This window comes from Nannobrachium achirus, assembly GCF_963921795.1.
Source record: "Nannobrachium achirus genome assembly, chromosome: 8".
NCBI classification, from domain to species: domain Eukaryota; kingdom Metazoa; phylum Chordata; class Actinopteri; order Myctophiformes; family Myctophidae; genus Nannobrachium; species Nannobrachium achirus.
Genome location: NC_137817.1, coordinates 36,605,096 through 36,625,928, shown reverse-complemented (window position 1 = coordinate 36,625,928; position 20,833 = coordinate 36,605,096). Strand labels below are relative to the sequence as shown.

The window sequence follows — 20,833 nt, the reverse complement described above, 5'->3', positions numbered from 1 at the left end:
TATTTTAAAAAGCATGTTTCAATTTTAAAGAAATCCGATCTGACAGATCTTTAGATATCGGTCCAAAGTTCACGTAAAAAAAGTTTTGTGCACGTGGAGCGAAAATTCCAGAATAAAAGCGGGTTTACGCGTTTTACAAACTGCTCAAAATGGCGGAAAATTGAATGGCGGAGCTTACTTAACAACAACACAGATGTCTTCCGCTCGAGTCAAAGCACGCGTGTAACAAGTTGCATGTCTTCAAACAAAACGAGTCATGACTTATGCCCGTTTGAAGTTTGAATTTTCAAACACTTTGTATAGCGCCCCCCTTTGGCCGATTGGAATAAAATTGGTTTCAGTGATACTTTGACTAACCCTCCACATCTTTGCCAAATGCCATGAACGTGTAACTTTGCATGTATGATTTAGAGGCCGAAGAATAATTTGCATAAAACCGCAATATTGATTGAATTATTAAAAAAATATATTTCACTTTAAAAGAAATCCGACCAGACAGTTTGACCGTATTGGTCCAAAGTTCATGTGAAAAAAGTTTCGTGCGCGTAACGAAAAAAACCCAGGAGGAGATAGATTTTTACTGTTTTTCATATTATTCCGAATTGTGGGAGACCTAAAGGTCAGAGGTCAAAAGTTAGAGGGTAAAAGTTGTTCGGCATGAGGAGACGCATAAGTGTATACAGGTTTCATGGCTGTATGTATAACACAGCATGAGCTATACCTGTTCAAAGATCGCACTTTCGAAGGCTTCCTACAGCGCCACCATTTGGCCGATTGCTATAAAAAATAATAGCACACTTCGCCACTGTAAACTGAACACATTGATGTTTTTATTTTCATTTTCTCACTAAGTATGTAGGAGTAGAAAGGAACCAAAATCCCGTCTACTGTCTGATAGATAAACTAGAAAAATATTGTTCCTTCGAAACAATTGTGGGCTCGCTTCAAGCCAGAAAACAATGGCTATAAAAGCACAAAATGTCAAGATCGCAAGCAGTGCTCTCTTTGACGTTACTGACGTCAAAGATCGGTCCATTTTGTTCCAAAAATGTGTTGTGCAAAAGTTGACCCGCTGGTGGCGCTATAACAGGCCAATGTGAGAAGGTTGGTATCTGTTCCTTGACCTATTGGGAATGTGCTTGCAAGATTTCACGCACATCCCAGGCTGTGTTCATGATTTGAGGTGTTTTTGGCTTTGGCCACTTTATCGCTGCTTGCAGCTATATTTATTATTATTATTTTATAATTTTTTTGTGTGCACTTCATAGGCATGTTAGATAAAGGTCCTTAGATTGCGTGTAGAATGTTTCATGCAAATTGCAAAAAAAATCCTAGAATAAAAACGGGTTTAAGCGTTTTACAAACTGCTCAAAATTATATAGCGCCCCCCTTTGGCCATTTGGGGTAAGATTGGTTTCAGTGATATTTGAACTAACCCTCTACACTATTTTGTCATGAAAATGTGACTTTGCATGTATGTTTTAGAGGCAGAAGAATAATTTGCATAAAAATGCAATATTGTTTGAATTATTTAAATAAAAATCACACCCGTGTGAAGTGGAGCTGTGTGTGTGTGTGTGTGTGTGTGTGTGTGTGTGTGTGTGTGTGTGTGTGTGTGTGTGTGTGTGTGTGTGTGTGTGTGTGTGGATCATGTGTACCGATTTTTGTGACATTTGAAGAAAATATGTAGGAAAAGGAGCAAAAAGTGTGTTTTGGAGAAAATTCAAGATGGCGGAAAATCTATCATGGCGCAAATGGGCGTGGCCTATATGGGGAGATGCGTCATGACCCAAGGAATCCAGGGAAAAAATAATTTTAATTTTCCGACCTACGGTTCAAGAGTTACAGGCCAAAACGTAAAGTGGGGTGTTATGGCGCCACCATGCGGCCAAATGACACAATTATTTTTTATTTAATCCTTGAAATCATTATGAACCTCCTCTCCAAGTCTTGAAACTCTAGCCCCTATGGTTTGCGAGAGACAAATAATTGAATGTGAGTTTTTGCGATTCCCATTATAAGTCAATGGGGAAAATTAATTCACTAATAAATTAATATCAATTAAACTATTGAACCTTTCTCTTAGCAAGTTACTAGCCCACGATTCCCGAGTAAGCCGGTCGATTTGACATATGGCGCGAGTGTGTGGTGGCAAAACTGTGGGACTAGTAGCGTGCCGAAGTTTAGGAAGTTCAGGCTACATACAGACACACACACACACACACACACACACACACAGACCCACACGGCCACGTATAGGTAGCCTGTGCTTCACACAGCTCCAAAAAGCATGTTTCAATGTTAAAGAAATCCGATCTGACAGATCTTTAGATATCGGTCCAAAGTTCACGTAAAAAAAGTTTTGTGCACGTGACGCGAAAATTCCAGAATAAAAGCGGGTTTACGCATTTTACAAACTGCTCAAAATGGCGGAAAATTGAAGGGCGGAGCTTACTTAACAACGACACATATGTCTTCCGCTTGAGTCAAAGCACGCGTGTAACAAGTTGCATGTCTTCAAACGAAACGAGTCATGACTTATGCCCGTTTGAAGTTTGAATTTTCAGACGCTTCGTATAGCACCCCCCTTTGGCCGATTGGAATAAAATTGGTTTCAGTGATACTTTGACTAACCCTCCACATCTTTGCCAAATGCCATGAACGTGTAACTTTGCATGTATGATTTAGAGGCCGAAGAATAATTTGCATAAAACCGCAATATTGATTAAATTATTAAAAAATTATATTTCACTTTAAAAAAAATCTGGTTGATCAATCTGACCGTATTGGTCCAAAGTTCATGTGAAAAAAGTTTCGTGCGCGTAACGAAAAAAACCCAGGAGGAGATAGATTTTTACTGTTTTTCATATAATTCCGAATTGTGGGAGACCTAAAGGTCAGAGGTCAAAAGTTAGAGGGTAAAAGTTGTTCGGCATGAGGAGACGCATACGTGTATACAGGTTTCATGACTGTAACTCAAACACAGCATGAGCTATACCTGTTCAAAGTTCGCACTTTCGAAGGCTTCCTACAGCGCCACCATTTGGCCGATTGCTATAGAAAATAATAGCACACTTCGCCACTGTAAACTGAACACAATGATGTTTTTATTTTCATTTTCTCACTAAGTATGTAGGAGTAGAAAGGAACCGAAGTTCCCGTCTACAGTATGATAGATAAACAAACTAGAAAATGTGCAATTTGGGAAATTGCGAGTGTGGTTGCCCGGCGCCCCCTATGGGTCGAAATGGAAATGCTTTTGGGGATTTGTTGAGTATACCACCCCCGACTAGTGGTTAAAATGTGGTGTTGACTGGATGTTTCGTTCCGGATTTATGGCTATTTTTTGCTAAACGGGCCCCTCCCGCTAACTTTGGAATCCTGTTACGGACGAACGGTATGGACTATCGAAATATCGCTTGAATATGTTCATCGCATGGGTCCAGAGATCATGTGTACCGATTTTTGTGACATTTGGAGAAAATATGTAGGAAAAGGAGCAAAAAGTGTGTTTTGAAGAAAATTCAAAATGGCGGAAAATCTATCCTGACGCAAATGGGCGTGGCCTATATGAGGAGATGCGTCATGACCCAAGGAATCCAGGGAAAAAGGAATTTTAATTTTCCGACCTACGGTTCAAGAGTTATAGGGCAAAACGTAAAGTGGGGTGTTATAGCGCCACCATGTGGCCGACTGATGTAATTATTTTTTTATTAATTCTTACAATTATTATGAATCTCCTCTCCAAGTTTTGAAACTGTAGCCCCTATGGTTTGCGAGAGAAAAATACATGAATGTGAGTTTTTGCGATTCCCATTATAAGTCAATGGGGAAAATTAATTCACTAATAAATTAATATCAATTAAACTATACAATTTTTCTCTTAGCAAAATCATAGCACACGATTCCCGATGAAGCCGGTCGATTTGACATATGGCGCGAATGTGTGGCGCAAAAACTGTGGGCGAAGAAAGCCGTCAAACTTTTGGTTACCCTAGTTAGTATAGAAAGAAAGAAAGAAAGAAATAAAGTTTCCCTAGAACTATAGTGTGTTGCCCTGTTGGGCAACCACACTAATAAATAAATAATGACAACATCTAGAGTGTGCTCGCCTTATAGGCGAGCCCACAATGACAATATCTAGAGTGTGCTCGCCTTATAGGCGAGCACACAATAATGACAATATCTAAAGTGTGCTCGCCTTATAGGCGAGCCCACAATGACAATATCTAAAGTGTGCTCGCCTTACAGGCGAGCCCACAATAATGACAATATCTAAAGTGTGCTCGCCAATAGGCGAGCCCACAATGATGAAACAATTTCATAACATTTTCAAAAATAAAAACAAATTGTGAAAAATTACACGTTCATTGTTGTGAACTTACTATTTTGGAAATAGGGCTTCATAATGTATCTTTGTAAGTTTGGGTCACTGGCAGACATTAAATGTAAATTTTCAAACTTTTCATCTCAAGATGAAAAGTTTGGGAACCCCAACACAGTGGCTCAGGCCCTGGCTCGCAACTCTGCTTTGTCTTCTTCAGCCCGTACCACAACGGAGATTAGCGGTACCCTGTCCCCCCCCCCCCCCTCCCAGTAAGCTGTGGTGTTTCTCAAGGTAGCATACTGGGACCTCTGTTGTTCCTAATATACGTGAACGACATGGCATCTGCTTGCGACTGCAACCCAGTGTTGCCAGACGTACGATAATTATCGTATTTGTACGATAATTTGACCCTCTGTACGATGTACGATCAATAATTCCAAAAATGCCCAAATGTACGATAATTTCGGCATATCACCCAAAAGAGCGTGAATTCGCTATTTTCCCTGGCTGCTGATCTGGGATCTGGTTTGGCGTCTCAAAATAAGCCAGGAAATCAGTCAATCTGACCCTAGATCTGTACTTTGAGGCATTAAAAACACCGGTTGCATCTTTCCAGACCAGTTTCAGGCTTTTATTTGTGTAAGCTCCAGGAAGTTCCCTGCCTCCACGCAGCATATCTGTTGCGTTTTTGTCACGCAGGAGTCTCAAACAAGGTCGTTTACACTAAAGACGCATTTTTGGGTGAAATTACGTTTTTACGCAAGTGATTTCTCTTTTTTGGCTGTGTACGATAGTTTCATGTCAAATACGATAATTCTGAGCCTCCGGTACGATAATTCAACATTTCCCATCTGGCGACACTGCTGCAACCTGTTCCTGTTCGCGGATGACTCGGCTCTCCTAGTCTCGGGCAAGGACCACTTGCAGGTTGAAAAGACACTTAACTCTGAACTGAGTAAGATCTGCACATGGCTTAACGACAACAAATTGTCAATTCACCTGGGAAAAACCGAGTCCATCCTCTTTGGATCAAATCATAACCTCAAAAAGGTAGATGACTTCACAATCAAAGTGGGTGACAAGGTCATAACACGAAAAAACAAAATCTCTTACTTAGGATGTATCCTTGAAGCTAATCTTTCCAGCGAAAAGATGACTTCTAAAGTAATAAAAAAAATCAACCAACGAACTCGTTTCCTACAGAGGATCGCCCCAATGGTCAACTTCAACACACTGAAGACCATAGCTGGTGCAACAATCCAGCCCCTCTTTGACTACGGAGTCCACGTATGGTATCGTGACGCCCCACAAGCCCTAAAAACTAAACTCCAAACAGCCCAAAATAAACTAATTAGGGTCCTGCTTAACCTTCCCTATCAGACTCACCTCACCGCTACTCACCAGTTAAAAGTGGGGTGGCTCAGAGTAGACGACAGAGTACAGCAACTTGCAATGGGCCTGGTGTACAAGATACACTACACCACTATGATACCCAAATACCTGTCAAAATACTTTATAAACGTTAAAGTTGTACCATGTAACTTTTTTTATAAAACAAATCTTAAAATTGTCCTAACTGTTAAATCGCTAAAGTTTTAGAACACCCACTCCGTGAATTTCAGCCTGTAAAGCCTTCTCTATATATGTAAACTGCGATCCTTGCCGGGGACCGGATCTCGCGCCAAAATTGCGTCATCACACTACCGGCCAATCACAGCGAGGGTTATACAACTGCCGGCCAATCACAGCGCATCTTGAAGTGGGGTCGCTATGGCAGCCATATTTGTTGTCGCCCGTTTGTACCATCCCTTCTCTAGGTAATTTCGCCTACCAGGCAGGGTGAAGGAGTCCGTATCTCTCGAATTACTGAACGCACAGGAACAAGGGACCCCTCAAAAGATAGATCTCAGCGAGGTGGAGGCAGACGCGGGGGTCTGAAGGTACGAAAAACGGCCGAAAGACGCGGACGCGACCGCGGTTTGCTATAGGGCTAATGACCACTAGTTGGGCATCTTACACAGTATAGCTTTAAGGATGTCCATAATTACAACACCAGAGGCAGTGCCACAGATCACGTTCAACCCAGAGTCAACTCAAAGAAAGGGTCAAACTCGTTCTTCTGCTATACCACAAAAATGTGGAATGCCTTACCGAAGGCCATAAAGGAGTGTGGATCTCTAGCATCCTTTAAAATTGCCCTGAAAAACCACTTACAGGCAGCAGCCGTTCGCAACTGGTAAAAACCTAGCCCAACCCTCCCCTCCCCTGCCCCTTCCTTGTATATACTTACTGTTTGTTTAGACAGTTTACTGTTTTCTTTTTTTTCCTTTTCTTTATATCTACTGCATAGTAGGCCTACTGTGTTCTATTTGTCTGTCATTCAATGTTATATGAGATACTTAAATGGTTTCCTGTTGAAATAAGCTTAGTCTTTTCATGGATCTCCTTTTAGTAGACCTTGTACCAGTGAACTGTACCGTCATGAATCTGTACATTTTCCTATGCAAACTTCTAATAAAGCCTTCAATCAATCAAACCTTTGATGTGAAAGAGAGCAATAGACTGCTGTACCAGGAGAGGGCGCTACAGGACGTGATGGGAAACTACAGTCTGTGGGTTCAGGGTGCTGCATCTTTTCTCAGTACAGGTCGGCCTCTATCTATCTATCTCTGCTATTCCCAACCTGTGTGGGCCAGGGCCCACTGGTGGGCCGTGAGGATATTGCAAGCGGACCCCATATAGCCTCCAAGGAATCCAGACTGATTCGCTCCGTTTGGCAGATTTATTTTAAGCGGAAAAAACAAGCAAAGAAAGAAAGAAAGAAAAAAGAAAGAAGTAAAGTCATTGTATTTTTTTACTCTACCTATTGAATTCATGCTCTTCATGTCTGTACAAACTCACTCTTTTTCCACAGATGTCATGTCTCTTCACTACAACAGCCCTACACCAGCTGGGAAGTGGGAACAGCAGTGTGACCATCGAGGTCACACCTGAGGCTGAATGCAGCATCCATTCTCTGAGAAGATGGGACATGACCGCGTACCACTAGTCATCCTGAAAGGGTCACCCGTGGAAGCAGACAGTCTCTGCCTGGCAGCGGCGGCTCCAGAGAATTGTGACTGGGGGGGCTATGGGGGAGCTGGCTTTTTTAGGCAACAAACAATACTGAATATCTATACCTACTATAATTTTGCGAATGTCTGTCTGAGTGAGTGAGTGTCTGTCACAGCGTTTCTCCTCAGTGGCTGGAGCAATTGATCTGAAATCGCATCACCATTAGCATATGAACACACCTGACATAACTGTGAAGCCCGTTTGTCACTTTCACAAATCGTATGCTGTATATTAGCATTTTTATGGTGTATCTACTATCTATTCTGCATCTAGCTTGAGGCTCATCTATTCTGCATCTAGCATGAGGCAACATGTTTAACCATCTCTCTCTGTGTGTGTGTGTGTGTGTGTGTGTGTGTGTGTGTGTGTGTGTGTGTGTGTGTGTGTGTGTGTGTGTGTGTGTGTGTGTGTGTGTGTGTGTGTGTGTGTGTGCAGGCAGGCGGGTGTGTGCGTGGGCGGGTTGGGTAGCCATTAAACGAAACGGGTATTTCTTACATTGATGCTCCTACATATTATCATGCAAGCACCAGTTAAAGTTACTTTCCATCCCTCATATACTGTATGCACAGTGCACATCCCATAACCCACACACTGCACATCATTTTGGAGCTCATATCTTTGAACGGGTAAGGGCTAGTACTAATATGACAAACGAGATTCACTCGCTTGGGGTGTGGATAACTGAACAGATCAGATCATTAGCAGTTTCCGGACGAAATCTGAGGACTGCAGGTGATCAGATAGGGTTTTTGCTGAAGATGCTTTCCAGCATAAAAAGTATGATTTTATAGTATGGTGTACATATAAGTCAGTCAATTGTATTTCACATATTCATATATATTTTATTAAATTATTCCTTAAATATTTTTCATCACAATTGGGTTTGTGGGGTGGGGGGGCTTAGGGGGTGCTACGCCTTCACCAGGGGGAGCTAAAGCCCCCTGAAGCCCCCCCTGGAGCCGCCTCTGCTGCCTGGTATTCCTAAACGTAACCTCGGTAATCTAACCCTATTCAATCTTAACCTCAGTAAAATATGTTTAATCCTAAACGTATTTAATTATTTCTAACCTTATCCTCAGTAAAAACAAATAAGCCTACAAGAATACAAGATTAAGAACCGCCCCACCAAGCGGTCGTCGTGAGGTCGGCGTAAAAAAAGAGGGCAAGTGTGAATTAGGGCGAGTGGACTGGTATTCCCAGAAGTACAGCCATGTGACATGTCTGTAGTTGACATGATTTTCTTTCTTTTGTGTTGGCCAGGCCTGGAAAAATATTGGTCATTTTAGGAGCAAGGCTTGGCCGAATGCCAGGGCAGGAAGGCCATCAAATAAAACATGATTTTAAGAATTTGTTGAATTTAAGGGTTAGGAATGATAACTTAATCTGCAGTGAAATAGATAAAGGATGGTATTTACAATCTGATACATGCTCAGCCCTGCACCAATCAATGTCACTGAATTGGTTTAAAGATTACTTAAGACTTAAGTTAAGATTTAAGAATCTCAACAAAAGACACTGATGTCTACATGACAAGAGACACCGGTGTCTACTGTCTATATATTGACAAGAAAGATGGTTTCCTATGGAAATAAGCTTAGTCTTTTCTAGGATCTCCTTTTAGTAGACCGTGTACCAGTGAACTGTACTGTCATGAAACTGTACTTTTACCTATGCAAACTTCTTCTAATAAAGTCTTCAATCAATCAAATCAGAGCCAGAGGAGAAAGTGGTACAGTCAGCTGGGGCATTAAGGCCACTGGCCTTCATGGCCTTCCTGAAATTTGATTGACCTGAATGAGTGAGTGGAGAAAAAACGAGCACAGGTCTCCACCAGGCCACACAAATCGGCCTGTTATAGCGCCACCATGAGGCTGATTTAAAAAATGTGGGGCAGAGGTTCTGAATTAGCATCCAGGGAGTGTGTGTGCTCAGTTTGGCAGCGATCGGGCCAACGGCGCCGGAGATTAGCTGGTAACAACCAGGCCACACAAATCGGCCTGTTATAGCGCCACCATGAGGCTGATTTGAAAAATGTGGGGCAGAGGTTCTAGATTGGCATCCAGGGAGTGTGTGTGCTCAGTTTGGCAGCGATCGGGCCAACGGTGACTGAGATTAGCTGTTCACAAACTGCGAGGACGCACGGACGCACGCACGGACGCACGGACGCACGGACGGACGGACGGACGGAGGGAGGGGAAAACATACTCTCCCTCAGCCTTCGGCTGGTGGAGACAATGATTGTATGTTATAAATGTATGAATAGAAATTACCCTGATCTTGGATCAAGAATAGCAAGTGGAAAACAGCTGAAAGAGGAAAGAGGATTCGTTATTGGGGCATGGATTACAGGAGCTTCAGGCTAGGAACAGTGAAAACTGACGTGTATATTTTGCTCTGGAGAAAGACCAAACTCTTCTTCTGGTGATTGAGAAAGGCAATGCAGAATGTGATCAGACTGTCTCAGCAAGAACAGCCCATTGACAACACAGAAGAAAAATGCATGTTTGTTAAGTGTTGCAAAAAACATATGAACCATTACGAGTAACAGTATTTTCTACATGGTGGTATTGATATTTTCCACCACTGGCTCATCCTTCACAATATTCTCAACTAGTGGGTGAGTGCATGTGTGACGTACACCTGCCCAAAAATATCTTAACTTGTATCCGAGTTTGTAAATATTTGAGGTTTTTGTTCAATGAATGAAGACAATTAAGTCAGCTATGGGCAAAAGTGAAGGAGCTTTTGGAGATGCATCCTATATAGACCCCAAAGCATGGAATTTAAATTTGAGCTTCATTGGATGTTAAATATTTTGAATTATAAGGCTGAAGTAGTTAATGTGTGTTTTGTAATAATCTAGTGGGTAACTAAAGTTTTCAAATAATTGTAGTGCAGTATTTGCCTCTGAGATGTAGTGGAGTAGAAGCCAAATTATTGAAATTCATATAAAAATACCTCCAAAGTGTACTTAGTGTCCACGAATGTATGGGTAATCATAGACTGGTCAAATGAAGTCTGACATCCACATGAAGCCAAGCAGTTAATTGGACCCAGTTGTGTTTGTAAAAAATATGCCTCCTCCACAAATTTTGGACCCAATTACTGCTATGGAATATCAAAAACAGTTTGACACTCATTGTCACATTGCCTGACCAAATTTGCTGAAGACTGGTAAAATAAAGCAATGTTTCTGCAACAAACAGTGACATTTGTTGCATTGAAAATGTATGTATTTGGCCACATATCCCGTCTGAAAAGGTTTTGTCCAAACACTTTTGATGTTTATTATTTTTTATTCAAAAATAGCAGATGTACAAGCTTGCAGCAGGGCACAAAGTGACGGCCTGTGAGCTTGAATAATAGCCAACATACAGTATATGGATAAAGTGGTTGTGATGCTGTAGTAGCCTATTAAACTATTTTTGCCCCCAGGACCCTGGGGGTCCCTGGACAACACTTTGAGAACCACAGGCGTAGTGGCCCCTCAACATTTGATTCAAATTGGGGTTTATCAGACAATGTGAGATCCACATTTCGGCGCCTCCTGCAAACTTTGGAAGCCAATTTATCTATAACTAGAAGCAGTGCTCTTCCGAGCACAGGTCTCCACCAGGCCACACAAATCGGCCTGTTATAGCGCCACCATGAGGCTGATTTGAAAAATGTGGGGCAGAGGTTCTGATTTGGCATCCAGGGAGTGTGTGTGCTCAGTTTGGCGGCGATCGGGCCAACGGCGCCGGAGATTAGCTGGTAACAACCAGGCCACACAAATCGGCCTGTTATAGCGCCACCATGAGGCTGATTTCAAAAATGTGGGGCAGAGGTTCTGAATTGGCATCCAGGGAGTGTGTGTGCTAACTTTGGCAGCGACCGGGCCAACGGCGCCGGAGATTAGCTGCTCACAAACTGCGAGGACGCACGGACGGACGCACGCACGGACGGACGCACGGACGGACGGACGGACGGAGGGAGGGGAAAACATACTCTCCCTCAGCCTTCGGCTGGTGGAGACAATGATTGTATGTTATAAATGTATGAATAGAAATTACCCTGATCTTGGATCAAGAATAGCAAGTGGAAAACAGCTGAAAGAGGAAAGAGGATTCGTTATTGGGGCATGGATTACAGGAGCTTCAGGCTAGGAACAGTGAAAACTGACGTGTATATTTTGCTCTGGAGAAAGACCAAACTCTTCTTCTGGTGATTGAGAAAGGCAATGCAGAATGTGATCAGACTGTCTCAGCAAGAACAGCCCATTGACAACACAGAAGAAAAATGCATGTTTGTTAAGTGTTGCAAAAAACATATGAACCATTACGAGTAACAGTATTTTCTACATGGTGGTATTGATATTTTCCACCACTGGCTCATCCTTCACAATATTCTCAACTAGTGGGTGAGTGCATGTGTGACGTACACCTGCCCAAAAATATCTTAACTTGTATCCGAGTTTGTAAATATTTGAGGTTTTTGTTCAATGAATGAAGACAATTAAGTCAGCTATGGGCAAAAGTGAAGGAGCTTTTGGAGATGCATCCTATATAGACCCCAAAGCATGGAATTTAAATTTGAGCTTCATTGGATGTTAAATATTTTGAATTATAAGGCTGAAGTAGTTAATGTGTGTTTTGTAATAATCTAGTGGGTAACTAAAGTTTTCAAATAATTGTAGTGCAGTATTTGCCTCTGAGATGTAGTGGAGTAGAAGCCAAATTATTGAAATTCATATAAAAATACCTCCAAAGTGTACTTAGTGTCCACGAATGTATGGGTAATCATAGACTGGTCAAATGAAGTCTGACATCCACATGAAGCCAAGCAGTTAATTGGACCCAGTTGTGTTTGTAAAAAATATGCCTCCTCCACAAATTTTGGACCCAATTACTGCTATGGAATATCAAAAACAGTTTGACACTCATTGTCACATTGCCTGACCAAATTTGCTGAAGACTGGTAAAATAAAGCAATGTTTCTGCAACAAACAGTGACATTTGTTGCATTGAAAATGTATGTATTTGGCCACATATCCCGTCTGAAAAGGTTTTGTCCAAACACTTTTGATGTTTATTATTTTTTATTCAAAAATAGCAGATGTACAAGCTTGCAGCAGGGCACAAAGTGACGGCCTGTGAGCTTGAATAATAGCCAACATACAGTATATGGATAAAGTGGTTGTGATGCTGTAGTAGCCTATTAAACTATTTTTGCCCCCAGGACCCTGGGGGTCCCTGGACAACACTTTGAGAACCACAGGCGTAGTGGCCCCTCAACATTTGATTCAAATTGGGGTTTATCAGACAATGTGAGATCCACATTTCGGCGCCTCCTGCAAACTTTGGAAGCCAATTTATCTATAACTAGAAGCAGTGCTCTTCCGAGCACAGGTCTCCACCAGGCCACACAAATCGGCCTGTTATAGCGCCACCATGAGGCTGATTTGAAAAATGTGGGGCAGAGGTTCTGATTTGGCATCCAGGGAGTGTGTGTGCTCAGTTTGGCGGCGATCGGGCCAACGGCGCCGGAGATTAGCTGGTAACAACCAGGCCACACAAATCGGCCTGTTATAGCGCCACCATGAGGCTGATTTCAAAAATGTGGGGCAGAGGTTCTGAATTGGCATCCAGGGAGTGTGTGTGCTAACTTTGGCAGCGACCGGGCCAACGGCGCCGGAGATTAGCTGCTCACAAACTGCGAGGACGCACGGACGGACGCACGCACGGACGGACGGACGCACGGACGGACGCACGCACGGACGGACGCACGCACGGACGGACGGACGGACGGACGGACGGAGGGGAAAACATACTCTCCCTCAGCCTTCGGCTGGTGGAGACAATAAACATGGAATATATAAAAATGTGTATCATATGTTTATCACAGATATTGTGTAGCAAGTTCAGTTGTGTCTGAAGTTGTGTGGATTTTGTACAACTGTAGGAGTAGGAGTATATGTATAAGGCAGCCATAGGCATAATATGGGGAGTTTTGTCATGGTCCAATGAATCCAAGGGACAAAACATGTGGAATGTATGCAGTGATTTCTTTAGCCAATACCAAACTATAGCTGCACAAAGAAATTGGCGCTGATGATCGGTTTATTAACAGCACCTTAGTTTAAAGTGCTACCAAGTAGTTTCCACGATTAGCTCTGGAATGGATTCAAAGAGACATTGCACATGCACACTGACACTGCACAGCCACAGACATCTGCCAGCAGCTGACAGAACACAAGACAGGGGCAAAAACATCATCTCTGTCCTTGGCCTTCGGCCTGGCGGAGAAAATCAGCATCCTTTTTCTTTTTCTTTTTTTTTCTTAAGGAGTCACCCTGACAACCCTTTAGCCAATCACAACGCGAACCAACCGCCCCAACGGGCTATGGGATCTAGAATCTACCTTCGCCGAACACACACCGAAACATACACAAACATGGCGACAACGGAGACAGAGAAGATGCTGCCGTCTCTTCGCTGTGCAATATGTGTGTTATTCCTCTGCGCTTTCAGAACAAGTTCCTCCACGAGTCTCCATCGGAATCCGCACTACGTGCTGCCGCAGGACAGAGGATTTGTTACGATAAACGCTGCAGAGGATTCTTCACCAGCCGGAGGAGGAGGAGGCGGAGGAGGAGGAGGCGCGGAGCTGCGCCGTGCCGCCCGTAGTGCCAGGGACAGCGGGGAGGGTTGGGACGTTGACCCGCTGCATCGGAACCGCCGGAGCGCTGCTGCAGAACCGTCCATGCCCAAGGTGTATGGACAGGTAATAATGCACAACGACCTTCGGCATTGAAGGCGTTTCTAAAGTCATTAGTTTTGATCTTCTCACCTACATTCTCATGTCAGGTTATGCTTTAAACGGCAGTATAAGGTCGGCTTGCAGGGAAATCATGTGTCGTTATCTCACACCTCAACAACCCTGAAGGTGAGGGACAAATGGCTCCATTTAGTTACCTATTGTCACCGAATGTGTCATCAAGGGGATGGGCAGCAATGACCTTTCAAGTTGAATTGATGATCCAAATCTTCTAGTGGCTCTTGAAGAGATGTATTGACAATGTACACATTTCTCCACAATTTCGCCATACAGGAGTCGTATAGCTGTTCATATGACGTCATTACCAAGCTCTTGTAAACAAACCAATTCTGTTAGTTCAGTTACATTCAGTGCGTTTTGTTCTCATGAAAGTCGAGCACCATGGTCCACTGAATTTCCCTCTTGGGATAATAAAGGTGACTATCTATCAAGGCAAAGCATCCATATCACCTGCTTTAAGACAATACATTTGTTCTCGATTTGGACTAGTCCAGAATGAAATAATCTTTCCCCTCATTAACAATGAGGCTTGATCCTTTGGTATTGTAACATAATTATTGAGAAAAACGGAACTAGGACATGATGGCTGTTTCATTTAGGCAAAAACAGTGCGAATATCAGACGTCAGTGCCACAGTGAATCACCTCTCCCATCTTATTCACTATTAGATAAGATGAACATGAATAAGGGGGACTTTTGTGTTACAGAAGCAGAAAGAATGTTTTTTTTAATGTATCAAAAAATGATAAGCTTATTAACTAATTAATAAACTGCAGGATCATATTCAGATGATATTCATCACAAGTATATTATATTTGACAATCTGAGTTGTCATAGCACTTATTCAAATGAATTAAGGTTTTTGTCTTTCAGTGAAATGTATTTTTTCCACCGCTCTGCTCTGTAGGACCCCAGGCATGATTGTTGTGGGCTTTTCTTTTAGTGCTTTCTGCAAAATAACATCTTCCGGTTAAATGTGATTCTTCCTTCTCTGATAGCTGGTGTCTGTTATGTATATACTGTATGTGTGAGAAAGGACCCATGCATGAACACAGCATCTTCAAAAGCTGCACAATGTGTGCTATGATAACTGTGCACACATAGCTATTTCTTTAGGGTTAGAGTTATTCTGCTTGTACTCATTGAGGAACTGAAAACAAATAATTTTACTCATGCACTTATATCTTGAAAACATCCCAGGAGGTGGATATTTGGAGACAGTGAGACACCACAACAATTTGAGATCATTCACTCCCATAATGGTAGAAAAATACTAGTGTTAGTGTACACACTAAAGCAACACCAGTGTGTATAGAACTGGCTGAAGACATTTACAATCATCAATAAAAAGCGACGGCAGAGCAGGATGGTTTTTGAGATTGTGAAATAGGACACCACTGGACAGTGTGACTTGAACCTTGCTGCTGCATCTGTTAACTAGTTAAAAGAACAAACCAGCATGTCTTGTTGTGTAGCAGAGGAAAGAGGAAGTGGCAAAGAGTAAAACATGCTGAAGGACAGAAGAGCTGAAAGAGACTTGAGAGTAAAAGGAGAAACGCAAGGTTAGGGGAGTGCACTGACATGCATGCAGCAAAAGAATAGTACTGCACAGAAAACCATCCATGTATAGAAACTTGGCTGTTAACCACTTAAACCCGTTGTTGACTAGTCTTCCCCAGGGGTCTTTATTGGTCCCATCCTTTTTGGAGCGGTGAAAGCGCTCCCAATAGACAGGTATGTCTGTGGCTGGCTGGCTATGTGGCTGGCTGGCTGGCTGGCTGGCTGGCTGGGTATGTCTGTAGCCTGGCAATACCTTGAGTGGCCACACAAGTTAAAGGAGGGGCGCTGTTGTGCAGGCACAAACACACACGCACACACACACACACACACACACACACACACACACACACACACACACACACACACACACAGATTCACCGCTCCACTTCGAACCGAGGTTTGATTTTTACTTTAGCGAACATAGATGATTTACATCAATCATGTTGTGTTGTGAGATTATAGATTTGCTATTTTTGCCAAATTTTCACCCCAGGTGACTCTTAGGGGTTTATGTGGGGAGGCCAGGTGAGAGAAAAAGTAAGAAATGAAAGAGACAGATTATTGGCACTAAAAACAGGAGGGTGCGTTTCTTACTCAGTATAATCTATCACACAATCATAGTAATGATGGCTAACATGATAAAAATGAAATTGAGTAAAAGTAATTATTTATTATATTTGACCTCTGAGACATTTTATTAAATGTCCATGGGTGCATTTTATTCCCCTGCTTTGAATCGGCTATGTCATGTGCAGTAGAATCTGATTACGCATCAGACACTGATATTTTAACTTTTCCAAAAATTTAATCATTGACCTTTTAAATATGGTCTTTACTCGGATCATGTACAATACAAAAGAAGATATTCAAAACATCCTCAGTTTGGGGGGAAAAGCAATGAACAGTCCATTAGAGTAGATTAAATGTAGTTAGAGAGAAATATCATCAAACTTTGTATATAGCGAATGCGATCCGGCACGGGTCTAGATTTGGTCTGTCCTTATATTGTTATTATCATAAGAAGGTACTCCCCTGAGGTTCGATGTCTATCCTGTCTGGTGACACCACAGTCCAAACAGAGCAAATAGGACAAATAGCCCTAAGACAGACTTCAACAGTGTCAGGTTTCATGCAGCGACAAGCCACCGCCAGGCACAGCTGATGTTGCTAAGTGCTTTGCTTGTTGAGCAGTAATGATTGGCTGGCGGGTTCTCAAGTGGACAGACAGTGATGGTGTTTGTTTGTCCTGTGTGTTGTCTCTGGATAAGGGTGGGCAGCCTGGTTAGTTCTGTGACCACAATATAGCATGTTTATTACACCACATCAAACGCTGTCTATCTGAACCGCTCACGGCTCACTGGTTGCCACAACAGACTTGAAGAGATCTTGGACTGGAAACTTGCAGCTGCAGCCTTTTTTATGTGTTTAATTATAACTCAATATAAATTGTTCGTTTTTAAGTGTATCTTTATTCTGTGCTTCTTTTCTGGTATTTGGCTGCTGTAGGCAAGTTAATTCAGAGCGATACATAAAGCCTTACCGTAGTGGTTTAAATGAAAAAAAGTAAATGAAAAAATACGGCCAGCTCACGTATTAGGAGGGTAGTATGAGTTACCAGAAAAAAAAGACGGGCGTTTTTGATGAATGGAGTTAGAAGTTACAATGTGTTTGTATAGGAATGGGCCTTGGGTGGGGGAGTGTCTGATACAATAAATATCAAATATCTAAATATTGAATCAAGCTAATTAAAAACTGTCCAGGGTATTCACAAAAGCCTCATTAGACGATAAAATGACCAAATGTTTTTTTGAAAGTGGAATATCCCTTTAACTGCTCCTGTCCTATGAGATGAGTAGGTTGGTACCTTGTATGGCTGCCTCTGTTGTTGGTTTGTGAATGTGTGTGTGAATGGGTAAAAAGGGAAGTATATATTGTAAATGCCATTTATTTACCATAAGCCTGCCCGTGGTTGGACAAGCTTTGGACAACATTTCTATTCCTTTATTTTTTACATTTTTGAAATTTCGAGTGAGAGCAGTGAGAAACAAAGGTGTATTATGCTCATCATTGAGCAGCCTTTCATTTTTCAATTCCAGTACACTCCAAGGTCAACTGAAATTGCCTATGCTTGAACAGCACTGTTTGAAATGTGCACTAATGTTACTATTGACACCAGCAGGCATATCTGTCAGAAGCTGTGATAATTGTGTATACAATATGACTACTGTAGAGTAGACCTTATGTATTGTGTACATTTTACAATAGAAAATCTTCAAAGCTAGTTTCAACTCCCACTTATGCTAGACATGATTGTAAATCTGAGCATCTCAGCTTTTTGAATGGCACAGTTTAATTATTGATGGATCACAGCCAACACAGGGAGAATGGGGGGAAAACAACTCTTTACTGAGACTGAAAGCTATTTGGATTTTACAAATAGGACAAATTCATCACTGCCTCAGTAACTGGCCAAATGTGTCTGATAGTGTATGTAAAAAAAAAGAAGAAGAAAGAAGCAGTGAGTGACAGTCGATCTTTAGTTTTGTTGGATTCACTCAGTTGGATGCAATGCTTCTTACATCAATAGGACTGTCAGTCAGGAGAGAGGAGAAGCAACTCAGAACATAACCCTGTAAACCTGTAGATAATATGGTATGTCATGTCAAGACTCTCAACTCTTAAAGACAAGAGCCATATCTGTGTAAACCCAGAAAATGACAACTTGTTAATCTTGTAGTCAACATGCATATACACAAAATACGATTATATATTTTTAAGCCATATTTGTTGGCTTTTCTGCCTTTAATTGATAGTGTACACTACAGCAATGATGGACAGGAAATAGAGAGGGAGAGATGGGGAGAGACAACGAGCAAAGGTCGTCTGGAACGGTACTCGAACCCGCAACGCACCGTCGGGCTACTCAGAGCAGTTGTCTTCTTATTTGTGAAGCATTTATAAAGATCACTATTAGAGACAAGTAGTCCGATAAAATTAAGGCAGAGGTTGGACAAAATTTTATTATTTAGTTTTTCAACTGATTCTGTTAGGAAATTAAATCTACTAGCCAGGATAAAAAAATCTACCATGATCTGCTCACTGCAAATACCCACAGTGGCCAAATCAAGTTGGGCTCCCATCGACTTTCTATACAGGAGGAAAATACCCAGAAAAAAATCTTTAAGTAGGATGTGACGGGTCTAACTAGGGGTTTGTCATGATGCTGAATCCATTGCAAGCATTTGTTTTGCACAAAAAACATTCATTGGCCCCAGAAAACGCCAACAAAAGATAATTTCTTTGATGACTCATCACTTTTCATCACTAAACCATCATTTTCTGGGGCCATTTTTAGCCCAAGGAATGTTTTTTGTGCAAAACAAATGCTTGCAATGGATTCAGCATCATGACAAACCCCTAGTTAAACCCCTCACATCCTACTTAAAGCTGATTTATTTTCTGGGTATTTTCCTCCTGTATACAAAGTCGATGGGAGCCCAACTTGATTTGGCCACTGTGGGTATTTGCAGTGAGCAGATCATGGTAGATTTTCTATCCTGGCTAGTAGACCTAATTTCCTAACAGAATCAGTTGAACAACTAAATAATAAAATTTTGTCCAACCTGAGTGTATTTTTTCCCTAGATTTACTAGACTAAAGCCAAAGTCAAACTGGTCACTGTCTTGAGCTGCTTTACCGGGAAATGGAACTACCAATTTTTAAATACGCAACCCATAAACACTTTCACAAGTACAATTTTAGCGTGAGAGATTCACTGAAAAAAAACAAAAACATAGTTGCTACACCTACAGTATAGATTACAGTATCAACTACATTTGCATAGGCAATAGATTATAATGGGAGCATATTTAAAATACACTGACTGTATGCACTCCTCATTATGTAACTTTCCTCTTCTACCCCGGATTTGAACCTGGTTTGCTGCTGACATTTTTACCACTGAGCTAATAGAGCCTGCCTGCTTGCTCACAGGATAAGTTGAATCTTGACCATTAGGCCAAAATTTGTGTCAGATCCTGTGTCTAGGTGAGAACATGACCTTTGGCTTTGACACAATCTAAATGTCGCAATAGAAGAGCAGGGAGACAAAATACAACCACTCCAATTATTGTATTAAAATACTCTACCATACAGATTGGAAAAAAAATACTAAATTTAACTCCATGTGCAGATATATATACTGTATAGATTAATTATTTCACTTGATGAAAAATAACCTTTTGCCATTTAACATTTAAATTACTTTTCAAACAAACATTTTTAAAACCATGTGAGTTGGGAATGCAAGCATACCTCCCCCTTAGTTGATAGAGAGACCCTCCACTACATATCTCATCTTATCTGTCTCCGGACTTAAAAACAGATGTTGATCTTCTTATCTTATCTTTGGGCATAACATGGATAAGGATTGACAGATACAGAGATCTCCATATATGGGCATATTGGTTGGATTGGGGGCACAGCGTGTGAGTGGTGTGAGCGGCCGCAGCCTGACGTTTTAGATGTGAGGGCCTCTAGTTGTACTGTATTGTGTAGCAGATGAACTTTTTCAAAGATGTCATATAGCTTCATAGACAGAATTTAACAGCACTTGTCTTTCATCAGTGTTAAATTAATGTTTGTCCCCTGCCATATGGATATCCCAGTATCTCCATAAAATGTCCAGGCCAGTTTGACTTATGTCATATTGATACTGACACAGTAATAATATATAGAGATGATCTGTGGATGGATCAATATTTTTGGGACAAGTGCAGATCCATAGATCCTCATAATTGACTAGTTTACATAATATACGTGTGACGTAATCACTGTGGCGTAGGATTCTCCAAAATCAGGAACGGCATTGTACCCAGAAATCTGGCAACAATTGGGCTCTATTTATAATAGCGGAGTATAAATGATTGGTCCATTATATTCACTGGATGTCTGACTGACTCCGTTTTGTTATTGCTCATCTACCTTCAGAAGAAGCATAAAGACTAATTTCCCAGA

At 41.7% G+C, this 20,833-nt stretch overlaps 1 protein-coding gene across 1 annotated transcript in view; it reads left to right on the top strand.

Moving 5' to 3' along the window:
* Nucleotides 1-7,241: 7,241 nt before the first annotated feature.
* sorl1 (sortilin-related receptor, L(DLR class) A repeats containing) overlaps nucleotides 7,242-20,833 on the top strand; it is a gene marked incomplete at its 5' end in the record, with an annotated part of 90,446 nt that continues 76,854 nt past the window's right edge. Inside the window, 2 exons of the mRNA XM_080731857.1 lie at nucleotides 7,242-7,366; nucleotides 13,951-14,203. Coding sequence (XP_080587983.1) covers nucleotides 7,242-7,366; nucleotides 13,951-14,203 — 378 coding nt within the window. The remainder of the gene's footprint in view (nucleotides 7,367-13,950; nucleotides 14,204-20,833) is intronic.